Consider the following 17,671-nt stretch of genomic DNA (forward strand, 5'->3'; position numbering starts at 1 on the left):
TGTTCCAGGCACCAGTTGAAACTGCCACCCAGATTTGTATGTTTCTGTGCACCAACCTGGGGCACCAGCCATGCTGAAAACACTTATCACTTTTCAGCATGGGAATCTTCTGGTCTGTGGGCAGTGAAAACTTGTTTGGAAATGCAGTGAAATCCCACGCCATCACCCTCTGTGTTGTTCTTGCTGGGAACTGTACTCCGGAGCTTCTCGTATTCAGCCATCTTGGATCCTCCCTATATTTAACATTTTAAAGTTCTTTTTCTGAAGAGTGATTTTTTGTTTTGATGGATGATGGTGGTATTGATTCATGCCAGATTTACAGAAATCCTGGTCAATTTATACTGAACTTCTGCACAGAGAGTTTAGTATAAAACCGAGACTTTGTATTTGAAGGATGGAATGTTGATTAAAAAGCCTTTTTTATGCATAATCATTTTAGCATTTGAAGAGGAAAACTTTACAAACCTTCTCAGATTACCTTTCAGATTTCTTTCTTTTGTTCCCTAATATTACCTTGTAACAATACAATCTCCATCTCCGTATGCTTCTAAAGCACATTAATTCCACAGCAAACTTCATATTATCAGACATAATTTAAAATGTGATACAACTTAAATTGACTGTGCCAGCTCAGCATTCCTAATTCATGTTATCTACAGTGTTTGAATTATAGTTCAGATTTATTGAACCAGAGAATGAGGAAATCCAAATTCTCTAGGATCTATTTCTCACATGGAATGGCTGACACAGTGGGAGACATGTTGCTGTCTAAAACAGAACTTTGAGACCTTCCCACCCCCGTTCAGTGATAAGAGAATGATTTTTAATGGAAAAATTTTTAATGGAAAAATTGAACTAAAGCAAGATAGTTCAAATTAACTGGAGAACCATGATTGTTGGCTCCAGAAAAATTCGCTATTGTATTCCCAGAGTTTGAAAATGACTGGCACGTAATAGGCACTCAATTAATTTGTTGAATGCATGACCGAGTAAATTGTATTATAAGCAAAAAGAAGTTGTAATATACTTATTACATACTTAATACAAGAAGAGCGTTATCTCAATTTATTTGGGATATGGTAATGGGTAGATCATCCTTTAAACTGCTCTAACTTGATGAGGCCTCTAGCTTTCCACTAAATGTTTGTCACTTATGATAGCAATAATGATAATAGAAGTAGCATCTAGCGTTTATGTAATGCTCTTTATCATTTAGTAAATACTATTTGTTTATTAAAACACACACATACATGTTTTCACTTGTCTTCAGAACAAATTTGAGTAATCGGTGGAACAGGTTATAAAGAAATGTGGGATCCCTCTTCCTTCTCCCACTCCTGGATGTTGGCCTTATACAGCATGAAGAGTAGATAGAATTCTTTGATTCGTGGGGAAACTAAAAATAGAAATAATATTTTATGTGCCAAAAGCCACACATTAAGTTTGTGATAAATATAAACCTAAATTACAGATAGTCTTGACAATTTTTTCACTTTAAATTTGTTATAGATTTAACTGACTTTACATTTCATTCAATAATTTCTTTCAATGTCACTGAAATACAGTGATGGATGTATATTTAAAATTACTATAAAGCCAATGTTGAATGAAATATAGAAGTGTAATATATAATAGATAAGAAAATACCATTTTTCAGAGCCAAGCATGATCTGATTTTTATCAGTATTTTGAAAGTATTTATTCATTTCCCTAGATAAAAGACTGTACGTGATTTGGAATATAAGGAATAAGATCTGGTCGTGATTTATAGGTCTCTTTTGTTTTCATTCCTTTTATGACTCCTTAGGAATAGGTGAAGATGTCCCTTCTGAACTCTTTTTTTTTAAACTTGGTTTTTGAGGGACCTGTTTGTTTTTTGTTTTCGTGCGCTTTTAGATAACCAGCACCATAATTAGTATGCTGTGGTGTTATGGGAACAAATTATGAAAACACAAGGATTTAGGATAGTTTACTGAAAGATTATATGAATATATCTTTTGTACTGATTTGGAGGATTTAATTTCAAAATATAAGATATTTTAAAAATAAATACTTAGGTTTTATTCTGAAAAGTTTCATATTAATGAAAGAAAGAAAAACCTACCACTTAATGAGAACTTTAAAATTGTATCTTATGGGAAAGTCTAACCTTCCCATAAGATAAATAAAAGCATTAGTTTTATTTTGAGATTTTGGCTAAGACTTTACTTGGTTAAAGAATATTTTCTCAGAACTGGAGATTTTAGGCATGCCTATGAGTTGACAGAAACAATCGGGATAGACGATTCTGATGTTCTTTAATGTTTAGTTGGTAATTTCAAAGGAGTAGGACATACTTTGGTAAATTGGATGCATGGTCCTGTAAGCTTAATCAACAGTCTTGCATGCTGGGGACTATATGGAGAGTGATTCCTGTCCATCATAGTGTTGGTCTCAGATCAGTGTCTATTTCAGACACCTTCAGGTTGCCTTTGGTCTCCAGGATTTGTGTATTTGTCTGACTTATCTTTAGTTTTTATGGAAACATAATTTATATAAACAAACATCTATTAAGGTAATAGCTTTTTGTTTCAGAATGTCTTCTAAAGGGTTTGGCCTGATACTTCTAGAGCTAGTATTTGAATATTTGGCACAAATATTTGCCTTATCTACATACAAATTTCGTTTGTTTAGAATAATTAGTTCTTAAATTCAAAAGATACCTGACTAGCCAAACGTGATATCTGACTTTACAGGAGATGATGAGTGTTTAAGTGATAATACATAAATGGAATATGTCCTGAAAGGCCCCGCATAGAGTTGATTTTATTCAGTAATATGTTGGTAATATGTCCTTGGTTCAAATCAAGAAAAGATAGAAAGGGAAGGCACATAGTTGTATTTCTAATGATGTCAGTGGAGACATTGGTTATATATTACACAATTTCCCTTTTATGAAAACCTTTCAGAGTATCTCTTTTCTTTTATCTTTTCCTTTTTCAGCCAATTTGATATGTGAAATGATAGCTTGTAATTTAAACATACATTTGTCTTGCATACTAGTACATGCTTTATGTATTGATTTTTTTTTTAAATAAATAGCCCTGCTAATTTTCTTGCAATTTTTCCAATTGGGATGTTTGTTTTTTTTTTCTTAAGGACTTTCAGTGGCACTTACATATTGCAAGGACAGTAATCTTTTACCCTACAAATTATAAATATTTTTCTGCTTTCTCTTCTAATTTTTTATGGTTTTTTAATTTAAATAAGACTTTGGCTTTTAGTTTCTTGAATGCTTTTATTTCTCTCAGTTAATTTAAAAACGTTATATAGAACCTAGACATTTTATGTTAGTATTTTTTTTTTTTAGGCATTTTCATGCAGAAACCAGTTAACATAGGAGGCTTGAATTTGCGGTCTTTAGAAGGATCTGCTTGCAGGCTTGTCTTGTCCTTGGCTGTCATCTGAGAACTTGGCTTTGGAATGTTCCCTGTCGTACTAAGTGATAAGGTTATTTGGTGAGCCAGGTTTACTGAATTTCATTGTGCCAATCTGCCTAGACTTTAAAAAAATGTGACTTATAGTGAGCACTCACTTCCTTCTGGGGTTTTTTTTTTGAAGATTGTGGCTGAATATGTAGGCAGAGAATGTCTGTGTGACCAGTCCCTCCATGATCTTTGAACTCTAAGTCTCAAGCGTTTTTTCCAGACACAGAAGCTGTACACATTACTGCATTTCTCTGCTAGAGAGCATTAGAAACTTATACAGGGATCTCTTCAGGTACCACTTGATGTCTTCGTCTCTCATTAGTTGTATCACTTTTAATGTCTTCTCTTAGTTTTTCCCAATAGTTCCAATAATGTCATCTCCAAATGAAAATGCTGCATACTTCTTTTTACAGTATTTGTCCTTTACATTCATTTTTCTTGTCATATTACAGTGATTAGATCTTCCAGAACAACATTGAAAAATACAGTTGACATCAAAACTTTGTTTTTAATATATTTGTGATAGGGTTTTATATTAGATATGTTTTCTATTATCTTTAGTTTAATATTCTTTATCATAATAAGAAACTATTTCTCAATGTCTGTTTAGTTTCATTATTAGCACACAATAAATTTTATTAAAAGTCTTTTCTGATATCTGTTGAGACAACCCAATTTTTTTGTTCTTTATTAATGTGATAAATTGTCACATGCATTTTAAAAGCTGTATTTAAAAAGAGCCATGATATGGCTAAGTATCCTGAAGATAACAAACTATCCATATTATTTTAAATGATTTTTAAATCTTGTATGGAAAAGATTAACTTAAGTAGTATGCTTCTTGTAATTTATTGCTACTTAATTAATAGAAGTTAATAGAGGATGCAAGAAGAGATCCATCTTGTTATATCATGGAGAAAAAATAATTTTATATATTAATAATAAATAAAAATAAGATTGTTTAGCATTTTCTTAAAGGACATTCTCAAAGAAGTAACCTGTATTTAGTATCTGGCAAAATGAATATTTTCTGTATTTTCACAACACAAACACACCCAAAGCTATGTGTGTGAATACATTTTTATAAATCTACATTATTTTAGTACACAAAAAGCCTGTTGCATTCGGATAGGTTTTTTGAAGCACTGACATTTGCTTCCAGCTCTCTTATATTTACTTTCAATGCAATATGATGAACTAAACCATTTTACATATACTACATAATTGCCATAATGTTCATACTGGTAATACTTGATTGTTAATACTGATAGAGCATGAGACAGCATGATGTCCTAAATTGGTTCTCATCTTATTTCCTCTGTAATTGGCCATGATCATTACAGATGATTTCATCTTGCTAGGATTTGCTTCCTGTATTCTATAACTATATTTCTAAAATGATATAGAGATTTAAAAATTCACAGTTAAAATAGACAAAAATGTTTATTTTAAGCATGTTTTAAAAAATAATATGTATTATTATTTTACATTGTATTACTAATGACACTGTCATACTTATTACTGAAATATGAGTACCATTACAGTTTTTAGCAAAAATATTATATTAATCTGTTCTCTCACTGCTACTAAAGACATACCTGAGAGTGGGTACTTTATTTAAAAAAAAGTTTAATTGACTCAGTTCAGCATGGCTGGGGAGGACTCAAGAAACTTACAGTCATGGTAGAAGGGAAGGCAATCACATCCTTCCTCACATGGTGGCAGGAAGGAGAAGAATGAGTGCCCAGTGAAAGGGGAAGCCCCTTATAAAATCCTCAGATCCTGTGAGAACTCAGTATCATGAGAACAGGATGGGGGAAACCACCCCCATGATTCAGTCAGTTATCTCCACCTGGTTCCTCCCACAACACATAGGGATTATGGGAACTGTAATTCAAGATAAGACTTGGGTGGGAACACAGCCAAACCATATCAAAGATTAAATATTTCTCACAATGAAGAGAGTATATATATTGGTAAATATAAATTCTAAGATTTAATGGAAATTTAGTGAATCATGATTTTCTTCAGTGTTCTTTCACATTAAGAGATAAAATTTTTTAGCTTAGTAAAGTGTCTCTGTCTCTACTTCCATCTTTCTATCTGATAATGTGGCACAAGGCAGCTTTCGAAAACAAATGAAGAAATGCTACAGTAAAAGCATATTTTCCTGATTTCTATCAGCTGTTAATATCTAGCATTAATTTTCCTGGTAGAATGTTTGAGGACAATAAAAAGGAGACTGGTAAAAAGGAGAAGACACACCCTCCACATAGGTCAGTGGGGAGGTGGACATACACGTACTTTTAATGCTACTTTTAGGGCTTTACAAAGTTACTGAAAGCCTAGGAGGTCTATTTAACTGGGCATCAGATGTTATGTAAAGTGTTGTGGAGGCTGATGTATTTTAATTTCAGCATTGCTCCCATCTGCTTCTCTGGTAACTGGCCCTGCTAAACCTATCTAACATTATTGTCTAGTGTGTCTATATCAGGGTTCTCTAGAGAAGCAGAACAAACAGGATAGGGTGTGGGGGGTAGGTGCGTGTGGATGTGCGAGTGTGTATATGTGTTTGTATGAGTTTTTGAGGCGGTATTTTTAAGGTTGAATTGACTGAAATTGGCCACAATTTCAGGGAATGAAAAATTGAATCAGAGGATAGGTTAAGAGACAATGAATATGTGGTGGGTGTGAGAGAAAGGAAAAAGTTCACTGTGATTCTGAAATTCCTAGGTTAGAATGGAGTAAATGAATGAGCTATGTTAGGAAATACATGGAAATTAAGTTTTGAGTGTGCTGCATTTGAGATGCCTGAGGAGCAGTTGGGAATGCATATCTGGAGAACAAAGAGGTTCAGGTTAGGGGGACTGTGGGGTCCTCAGCTTAGGCCTGTGGTGGAGCCAGGTGAAAAGAAGAGACCAGCTAAGGAGAACATGTAAACCGATATGAAGCCCTAAGTATTAGCATTCCCTGCCGTATAAATATTTGATTGCCAGATTAGTTATATTGATAATGAATTTTATGTGAAGCAAAAGAAATGGGAGCATTTGAGTAATCTACCATATTCCCCTAATATTCTCAAAAGTAAATTGTCGTATGTTAAGGTGGATCACTAACCTGGAATTATTTATGTGTATCAACATGACAGTGAGTTAACTCATCTGTTTGATGCTCAGCACTCATCTGTAGACAACCCAACCCCATGATTGGTTTTACTATATCTACCCATGTTTTACTGTAAGGATATCTCTATGTAGTAGCAGTGGAGTTGCTTGTTTTCTCTCAACTAAATGTGATGTCAATCCTATATAAAATCTCACTTCTTTCCTTGGCTCCTGCAAACCTATCTCATCTCTTTGCTAATTTGGCTCCAGCTGAAGGAGGCTTCTTTCTGTTCCTGTCTAAGGGCCTTCACACATAGTAGTTACTCAATAAATACTTCTGAAATGGATGAATGACTGCCTTGTAGATTTGTTCTGAGAAGTAAATGCAAAAAAGTGTATGAAGAGCCTAATAATGTACCTGGTGCATTAGAGGTGTGAAATAAATACCCCTTTTGACCATTTTATTTTTTGTTTCTCCAAATCCCTAACCCTAACATTCCTGTCCTTTTCTGCTCCAATCTACTTTCCAACCCTTCTCCTCCAGCCAGCTTACTCTCTAGTTTCTGCACCCCCACAGGCCAGGGACCATATATGATCTCTTCAGTTCACATTTAGTGTGGCTTCACGAGGCAGACTTTTGACATTAATTCTTACCTGTTTGGAACTTATTTACATGAATTTCTGGCTGAAGGAGATGTACTTCTATTTGAAAACTCCAGGCTGATGAATTTTTTAACTTGCCAGGGCTCATTGAATGAAGCCATACTAAGTACGAATTGAAGAGATCACAATTTAACATGTGGGTTTTCATACGTGTCCTCTCTTGAGTGACCCTATTTCTTATTACATATAAATAATTATATATGAATTCCTAATCCAGGACACTGAGCATATAAATCGTTGTGCTGGTGATTCTCAGAATAATGATTATCCTCTGCGGACTTGGTCACAGACCTACATAGGGAATCTTTACCACTCACAAAGCACAGTCATGATCGCACCATTATTATATGGATTTGGAATCAACACTTGCATAAATTGTAGCCAACATTGATTGAACACTATGGGTCAGGCAGTATTCTAAGCTCTTAACATATATCACTTTACGAGTTTGGTTTTATTAGTATTCCTGTTTTATACTTACTAACTTGCCTAAGGTCACTCTGCTACTGTTTGGCAAGTTAGGATGTAAGCCCAGGTGGTCTAGTTTCAGATTCCTGTCCTTACCTGTGCTTTTTATTCAATACTGCCTTAGCAGCAGTTTTGGAGTCATAGAATTAACATCTATTTTTTAGGGTTTGAGTCTAGATTTTAAAAAGAATATACCATTATAGTTTTCAAATACTTCTAACAGTTTCTTTCTACTCTGTACCAACCACTTCAAGTCTTTTTTCCCATAAGGCAGCTACTGTTAACAATATATTCAGAACCTTTTTCATCACAAATTTTTTATGAAACATCTTAGTGTGCTTGCTTAGATTCCCCCTTTCAGTTGTTTGTTTTCTGAAAGTTCAGCTTATTCGTAATTGGTGAAAGTTTTAAACACCAATGGTCCAGACACGACTCCAGTATGTTCGTGTGTGCATGTGTATGTTTCATCTGTGTCCAAGGCAGACTTTTGAAATCAGTTAAATTCTTACCTGTTTGGAACTTATTTACATGAGTTTCTGCCTGAAGGAGATGTACTTCTGTTTGAAAACTCCAGGCTGATCAGTTTTTTTTTTAAGTTGCTAGAACTCAAACTTATTTGACAAATCATCTATGACCCTATCGCTTTGATGCTCAGAAACAAATGAACCAATAGCCTTCCTGGCTAAGGAAATGGGTTTGGATGGAGTTTTCAATGCATAGCTTTATGGACTCAAGAATCAAATGTTTTCTAAACAATGTGAAGAAAATTTTGTTTCTAGATCCTTATATTTTCTCTATGTCTCCTTTTCTGCAGAAAAGCTCTGTAATTTTTAATCAGTAACACAAAAAAATGCCTCTATGGAAATGTCCATAATTCTCAGCATGCAGTGGATCATTTTCCTAAAAAGTGAGATCACCAGAAGCAGAGAGCAGAGAAGTCCCAGATGGCACTAATATTTGACTTCATTTTTAGCACGCTCATATTCAGCAGATGGATTGGAAGGCTGACCTCTCTGACACTTCTGCATCACTGCCTGCTACTCCAATTGCCTTTGTGAATGTTTTTTCATAAGGCTTCGCCTGGTACCTCAGAGATTGATGCCTGGTTGCCTGCCTGTGTTATGCTTCATTTCACCAGGGTTCTGTGTGGTTGAGAGTTGCTGTATTCTATCAAAGGGGAAATCCTGGCTCATCAGTATCTCAGGCTTTTCCTACAATCTCTCAAATTGTATGTAACGTCTTGGAACACATCATCTTAGCTTTCTACGTGCACCCCTGATTTGTATCCATCTTTAATCCTAGTCTAATTCTTCCACTTTCTTTTGCCATTGAAAATATAGCAAAAGCCACAGTTACTTTTGCACCAACCTAAATAGCTAACTCAAGAATAATGTAAAAAAAAAGTTAAAATACCTACTAAGCACAAACATTTGAATATTTTAATGTGAATATTGCTGATCTCCTCCTTGAGCTGTAGTTTCAGTGGCCAAGAACAAAGATCTGAGTTAGAGTTTCCAATCATTCCATTTTCCTTAAGGGTAAGCTTTACTTTAGAGTAAGTGTCTATATTCTTATTTATAAGCTAGTGATATTATTTGTGCCAGGCAGTTAGGATTGGTGTGAAGATTGAATATCATATGGTCATCACAGTATCTGGCACAGAGTAAATGCACAAAGAATATTGGTTTGTGGTGTGCAAAATAACTTTTGTATATATAATATAAATATAAAATGAATGATAAATTATTAGATTGTGAGCAAAGTGAAATGTTAAGAAATCTTTAATGATCATACTAATGCTGTGTTTTAAAGCTTTGTATAAAATTACCGTATTCCTTGTTATGGACCATTATGATGTCCACACATCTATTTAGAGATGGCCATCTTCTCCCACCTACCCTCACCTGCTAGTTTCAGTGGCGTGGCTACAGACAAGGAACTATCCAATAGCATGAGTATCCAGTGGGTTTTGTTTTTTTTTCCAGGCAGGTTGACCTGTATGGCCATTCTTTAAAGTTCTCTGGGAATACTCAATTCTGAGGAGGATTAGGTCGCTGTGTCCTTCCAGGTTACTTGTTCCCACACAACCAGATTCTGGTACACATTTTAATGCATAGCATACTTTTGACTTAGAAAACATTGTACATTTAGCAGTTACTGTGCTTGAATCAGATCTCTACCTGATGTAATTTTGATGAATTTAGGGTTTAGATGCCTAAATTGCAGCTTTGTTGTGAAACTTTCTATAGAGAGTTATGTTTTCTCCTTTTTATAGGTCTAACATAAGGCCAGACTATGCAGACTCCAATTTCCACGACTTCAAGATGCACACCTTCACTAGAGTCACATCCTGCAAAGTCTGCCAGATGCTCCTGAGGTAAGCTTGCTCAGTGCTGGTTTTCAGTGTAAAGGAATGATGTAATTGCTAAGTGTTTCAGACTTGTCTAACCTTCTAACCAGTAGGTTCTAAAGTGGGGATTTTACCTTAGCAGTCTGGATCCCACAAATCTTTGCCAGGCCTTCTGCCTGGACAGTCCTTTCAGAAGCTCTGGCAAGCTCCTCACTCTCTGCTTGAAGAGCACTGTTGATACCTCTTTTCCTCTTCTTATACTAATGATTTCATATGGGCAGAATTTTACATCATTTAATACACCAGTCTCTAATTTTACCTTTCAGGGGAACATTTTATCAAGGCTATTTATGTTTTAAGTGTGGAGCGAGAGCACACAAAGAATGTTTGGGAAGAGTAGACAATTGTGGCAGAGTTAATTCTGGTGGTAAGTCATGTTTATTGTTGCGATTCTGTTTTTAATGAGGACATAAAATTTGCTAAACATAATTAAGGCCTAATTTACTCTGAATATGTGTTTATTGTAACATATCTGCTTTTGAAGCTGTTTATAAGCACAATTAGAAAAATGCTTATAATTTACATGTCTTTTCTACGTAACTTTGTTTTAAATTATTTAAAATTCATGTGACTTTTATACATACCTTGGAGACAGAGATCTTCAAGAGGGAGTTGGGTTTTTTTATGTCACCCATTTCATTAAAGGCCTTAAATAAATTACTAAAACCGTACAAATATAGCCAAAACAAATCAAATAGAGTGACAAAACAGAAAAAAATATATTTTTCACTTCTATCTTTAGTTCTTAAATTTCCTTTTTATTTTAAATATTTAGCTCAGAAATGATAATGGTGCCAGAAGTAAACATCACACAGACTAATTCATGAATTAATGAATTGAATACATTGTCATTTTGCAGAACTTAACAAAGAGCATATATCTTTTGGATTTTATATAAATATTTTCCCCTTGGTTTTTAAAAATAATGCTGCATGATTGTTACATGAGCTGGTTTCTAAGACTGTTGGCAATTATGCATTCAGTAGCCTATTGCCTCTCTGTGCTCCTCTTGGGCTCTCTTCCTTCTCTTTCTTTTCTGGCTTCTTTATTCTTTCTCTTTCTTCTTTTTTCTCTTTGTCCTTTTCCCCTGAGTTTCTCTGTGTTTTTATCAATAAGACCTTTCAAAATCAGTAAAACTTTTGAACACAAGAAAGGATCTTTAACAGCTTGAGTTCAAAAGGTAGCCATGTCAACCTTTGATTTTCCCAAAGGAAAAGGTGGACATTGAATTATTTTGGATAATGTGAAAAAGAGTAAAATAGAGAATAGCTCATTTCAGAGCTGAGTTCAGAAAATGGCCAATTGTAGAAAAGGTAAATCCTATTAGAAGACTGAGATCACAGCACATTCCTCTGGGACATTTTTAAAGCACCCTGTGTGCCATTCTCTGTGCTAGGCTTGAGCAGCTGTAACGTGAGAGATCTTGGCATCAGTTGAGTGCCTACATTGTGCCTGCCCTGCCTGGGTGCTCTATTGGGCATCTTCTTGCATGAGCTCATTCCTTCTTCAGAATGGCCCTGCACATTTCCTGATGGGGGTCAGATTGCTCATGCAATTTACTCAAGGCCTGTTAAATAAACTTACTTCTTACGTCTGTTGGAAGGCCAGAAACAGTTTACAAAGTCATAAAATATAATAGAAATAAAAATTATTGTTGTTATTTTTTAATGTCAACCCGATATAATTTATCACTTAAATTTTTGTTGTTCCATCTTTATATGTCCCACTCTTTAATCTCTTTGGAGACAGTTAACGTGTTATTTACTCATGGTAGGCTAATGTTTATATAAATCCCAAGGCTCTGTCTTGATGAGATGTCTGTGAAGAATGTAAAATGATCCTATGGTTGGCTTTTAAAGGAAATAATGTAGGAGAATAGTTCAGAGTCAAGCAGAGATAGTTGAAATCCTAGCTTTGACATTTGCTATCTATGTGTGCTTGGGGAATTTACTTAAATATTCTGAGGTTTTGTTTATTCATCTTGTAAATTAGAGGATTATGATGAGGATCCAGTGAGATAATGTCGATTCGTACTACAGTACCTGAGCAAAGTAATCTAAAGTGATACAGTGAAAAGTCAGGGTTTTTTTGTTTTGACATGGTTTTGTTTTGACAAGACATGGGCTTACTTAGTATTTTTGTTGTTTTTCTGATCTGGAGTACATGTGGATGGGAAAGTTAATGAGCGATCTAAGTTGCTTATTCAGTACAACCAAGATTCAAATCAAGGCAGGCCAGCCCCTGAGTTTGTTCTTACCACTGGGCTCTGCTACCAGTTAGGTGGATTAGCTGTGATGAGAACGTGTCAGATGTGTCGAAAGCCCACTACTGATTCTTAATAAGTAATCATGTGCTTCCCTTTCTCTGTGAAAGGGAGTGATTTTCTAATGTATTTTTTTTAAGGCACAAACACTTTTAAATTCAATTAAATTAGTAACTACCCGTTTTTAGGTTTGAGTGTTCTGTAGTGTTGTGAGAAGACATCCATTCCTGGGGACCATGCCTACTGTCTTCCCATGGAAACTCTCCAGGCTGGATAGACTTTAGTCACAGTCAGTTCTAGGGCCTCTTATTTTAAGATGAAGAAACTAGGTCATAAATATATGAAAATAAAATAAGAATAATGCTGTTAGTGCCCTGCAGATTGTAGATGCTTATCAGACAGATACCATCAATTAAAAAGTACACGACGGAGACATAGTTTACTTTAATAGGGCTTTTGCATGGAGAAGAGTGTGATATGATTTCAGCAGAACTTGTCATTAAGGGAAATCATTCCAACAGCCAAATTTAAAGCAATGAGTACTACTGATTTAAGGGAAACTCTAATGTTTACATAGTTCAGACTCCCCCATAACATTAAATCATAGGTGGTTTGAAATTCACCCCTACTTTACAGAGCTTCATAGCAATAATGTTTAACATAGTCTAACTGTACTCTCAAGCAACAAAAAGAGATCCCGATGGACTTAATGTGGGTCAGGAGTCCACTTGTGGTCAAGAAAGCTGTGACTAGTAGGAGTTGTGACAAACATTGGATAGTTGGCGTGAAAGGCAATTCCAAAAAGGGAGTAGGCAGAGGTTGGTTAATGGATATAAAAGTACACCGATGGGAAGACTAAGTTCTAGTGTCCTATAGCACTTTAGACTGACTATAATTAACAACAACTTACTGTATATTTTCAAATAGCTAGAAGAACAGATTTTGAATATTCTTGACACAAATAAATGATAAATGTTTGAGGTAATAGATATGCTAATTATCTTGATTTGGTCATAGCAGATTGTATACATATACTGAAATATTACACTGTACCCCATAAATATGTAGAATACTGTTAGTTCCCTGCAGACTGTAGCTAATGCTTGCTTACACCGATATCATTGATTGAAAAGTAGCATCGTTTTCTAAACTTTGTTATGTAATTCACTACAAAGCAGGAAAATTTTTTAAAACCTCTGGCTTTAAATGTTTCAATTAAAAATAATAAAAGAAAATATTTATGAAGGGGGGGCATACCATCTTTATTCAACATCAGACATGTTTCTAAAAAGGGATGGTCGAGTAGAGAAGAGGCACTAATTGTACAAAATGACAGGGTAACCCAGGGGCTAAATGAAAGCTAGAGAATCTTTTACCATACCTTTTAATGGACAGATCTGTAGGACCTCACATTGAGGCCGTACCTTATTTTCTTTTTCATTTGACACTGTTAATCATCCTCCTTGATGCTATCCTTCACAACCTGTCATGCCCCATGCTATCTTTTGGAAATCTGATTGGCTTTCCTGGCTTAGCTATAACCCACACCCCAGGCAGATAAAGGTCCACCTGTGCATAAAACTTCTCTCCTGAAATATGGATTTTAAATTTCCATCTTCTCTTTACATATTCCCTCCCAAGTGTCTTGCAGTGACCTCAAAGGTCCCATAACTAAAATCAACCTCATTCGTCATTACTACAAACTTCCCTCTCCTGTGTCTTGTCTAAGTTAAAGGCCCACCATCCATACACTCACACAGCCCTGGGTGTCACTCTTCGTCATCTTGATTCACTTTCCTGTTTTTCTTAGCTCTCCCCCTAAGTCTCTCTAGAATGTACTGATAATGGTGTTGCTATATACAGAAAAATCTCATTGTTTTTTGCTTGAACAACTCAAAAGTTTCCTAACTCTCTGCTCTTAATCTTATTCTTATACAATTTATAAAATGATCTTTATTAAAATTAAGTCTGATTGTTTTCCTTTTTTGCTTACCCTCCTTTACGTTTCCTACAGAATAATGTCCAAACTTTCCAGTGTGGCCTACAAAGCTCTGAGTAATTTATACAGCCCGAGTTTTTACCACTTTCTCTCATCCCCTGACCTGTAACGCAACTCTGTTTAACTACTCACAGTTCCCCAACCACTTTTTTTCATGTCTATGTGTATGTATCTAAGTGTATTTTGTTTTTCTCTTTTACTGTTTTTCCTTTTCTTTTCTGTTTTGTAAACTTAATGTTCATCTTTAAAAACTCAATGCAAATGTTGCCTCCACTTTGAAAACCTTTTCTGATACTCCTAATGCCTGGGCTTTATTAGTCTGTCAGTTTTCTGTACTCCCCTGGTGTCGTATATTTATTTACTTTTATCACATTTATTATAATTGACTCTAGGTTCATCTCTTCAATTAGACTATGGGCCTTGCAGTGATAGGAACCATACCTAACTGGTGTATTGACCTCAAGGAAGTAGTGGGGAATGCATTAGTGAGTGGATGGACCAGCAAATGGACAGGCAAATGAGTAGAATTGTAGTGCAGCAGGGCTTCCAGGCCCTGAGAATCACTATAATCTTAGAATTAGAATCGAGACAGTTTGGGGATTGTATAGGTTTTGGTTTCACCTTCGTAGAGACCAGAGGTTGACTAGTTGATGGAAAAGTGGAATTAAAAACCTTACCTGAGTTCCTGGCTGGTACTTTCAGAATGAAAGATAGAAAATTAGGTAGACCTTTTAGATTCCTTTCTAGTGTTTTGGCAAGGAAAAGCTCATGGCCTAAGCATCCATCATTAGGCCTTTGAGAGGAAACATCTGGGTTAGTTAATAAGTAGCAAGAAAATGAACCAATTCACAGAACACCTGATGACAAAAATGCCTCTCTTTCTGGATAAATCTACTCCCTGATCTGATCAGTCCAATTGTTAGAGATCTCACTTGGCTCTTACTATTTCCTCTCCCTGAAACATGCTCCCTTTTCTCCGAACAGGTCCAAGGACTACCCTTTCGTTACTTTCTGTCCAAGCTCTTTGCCCGTCATTAACCTCACCTCGACCACCCAGTAGTAGCCTGAATTAAATTGTTCTCTAATTAGTTTCTATGTAGGTTTTATACATTTGCCAAGGTTAGGCTGTGTTGTGGTAACGAACCCCCAGGTTCCATCGGTGTTAAGATATAAAAGTTTATTTCTCATACGTACACTGTTTGCTGCGGGTTCAGTGGCCTTCAGAGCAGCTCCCTTCTAAGCAGGAAACTAGATCAGTTTGATCTTGTGACTGCCAACTTGATACATGGCTTCTAGGGTTGCTGATATACAGACCCATAGCCTGGAAGTAAGCAGTGCCACCTTTTTTTTTTTAATCAAGTCCATTGGCTAAAACTAGTCACATGGCTTCAACCTAACTACAAGGGAAGCTGGACAATGTAATGAAACACATGGACTATTTGGTGTCTGTCTCTACTCCTATTAGATTATATGCTCCTTTGCTGTTCGGAATGTGTCTCTCATCTTTTGGGTCTACCCCTAGTACCTAGTTCAGAGGAATGGCACTTAATATCCATTTGTTGTTGCTTTTTCCCAATGTAGGACTATTTCAGCTAAATATAATTCTTAATGGTCTTATAAGATGTGATTAAATATTAATTATTAAGCACTTGAAGTATCACTCAGTTCTTTTTGGACAAGTTAGCCCTTTTTGGATGTTGTCTTCCTTGGGTTGAGAAACTTTTGATATTTCATGCTCTGTATCCCTTAAATTTATCTAGTCTTCATTCACCCTGGAAAGGATAATTACTTGACAAAAATGCAGTGCATTTCTGAATAAAATTCCTCATTTGTATTAATATATGATTATGACAGATTATTAACTCAAGTACATTTGAAGTATGAAAAAAAGATGTGTGGAGTTTATTTTGCTAATAAGACAAACTATGCAAGTTGGAAACAAATTTGAAGGTTGGGCGATTAGTTTATGTCTTAACATTTGAGGATTTGCATGGATACAGAGGGCAGGCAGTTCCAGTCTCCTTTTCGCTGAACTTGAGTTGACTCCTTCACATTCACTATGGCAACCTCAATGATCAAGACATACAGGAGCTCTGAAGTGTGTGCCAAAACTTTCCAAAGTTAATAATGAATAGGTATGAACCACACAAGGCACGCCTCTCTCAACAAGTCACTGCAAAGCTAATGTAACTTTAGGATGCCGTTTCCTTCTCACAGTACAGCACTGAAAAGGTCTCATCCCAGACAGCAACCTTTGTGAATATTTGCTTTTTGCCCCCACTACACTACATGGCTAAGCCCCATTGGTCTCCCCCTTTTTACTCCAACATTGACCAATATAGCTTGCTTTGCATCCTCTCAGTTTAAACAAAGTAACATTGGAAGGCAAACGTTGCCGGAGCATATGACTTTGGTTTAATGCATCTTTTCCTTCAGTGAGAATGCAAGCCTCAGCTGCCCTAATATTTAACCGAAGCAGATCCTCATTTGCTTATCTGTTTAATCGCACTTTTATCTAGGCCAGCTGCTGCTCCTGCTGCTACTATAGCCACTCTTAATTGGAAGGATGTTTCTGTTGTATCCTAGTGGTTTAAAACTGAGATACTGCTACCTACAACCTGCACTCATATTGGTATCTGAACTAGGCTTCTTTATAAATCATATTGTCCATTTTAGCATAAAAGATAAGCTTTCAGGATGCAAGTTTACTTCAGGCTTCTACTGCTGGACATTTTATCACAGTAGTTTTATATGAACTGAAGATTGATCATTGATTTTATAACCAAAAATGACTTTAGTTCTGTATAATATTACTTAAAACTCATAAAGACAATTTTATACTCGAGTAGGTATTATTCCTTTCATCTATTTGGGTCAGTTTAATGGTACATTAATAATTATTAATGTGAATTGGAATCTATTATATGGTTGTATTCCTATTAGAGCCCATGAGAAGACTTGAAATCAAAGCCTCTTTCCAAGTATTATTTATAGTTTATGGTTTGCTTTATTTTCTTTTTAAAACATTGCTGTATATCTGAATAGTGAACATAACATTTGTGAAAGTGAACACACTTTCTTCAAAATTTGGTCAGTCCACCTGTGTTTTAGTTGTCGAGTCTCACAGAATCCTTCAAAAACTGTCCTGCTAATTACTTTTCTGTGGCCCCTGTTGAGACAGGCAGTCTTACTGGACATTGATTTGTTTAGTCAGAATAGAACTTCACATAAGAGACAAAGCTAATTGCACAATAATGTATGAATTGAAATCCACTTGTATTGAAAAACAAATAAAAT

General features: G+C 35.5%; 1 protein-coding gene across 7 annotated transcripts in view; it reads left to right on the plus strand.

The window, feature by feature from the left end:
• Positions 1-17,671, plus strand: part of VAV3 (vav guanine nucleotide exchange factor 3) — a 393,845-nt gene that overhangs the window by 258,132 nt on the left and 118,042 nt on the right. For all 7 annotated transcript variants that reach the window (XM_035252253.3, XM_017974986.4, XM_009001808.4 and 4 more), the window contains 2 exons: positions 9,978-10,079; positions 10,379-10,479. In XM_035252253.3, the coding sequence (XP_035108144.3) occupies positions 9,978-10,079; positions 10,379-10,479 (203 nt within the window). The remainder of the gene's footprint in view (positions 1-9,977; positions 10,080-10,378; positions 10,480-17,671) is intronic.

Source organism: Callithrix jacchus, chromosome 7, assembly GCF_049354715.1.
Source record: "Callithrix jacchus isolate 240 chromosome 7, calJac240_pri, whole genome shotgun sequence".
NCBI classification, from domain to species: Eukaryota; Metazoa; Chordata; class Mammalia; order Primates; family Cebidae; genus Callithrix; species Callithrix jacchus.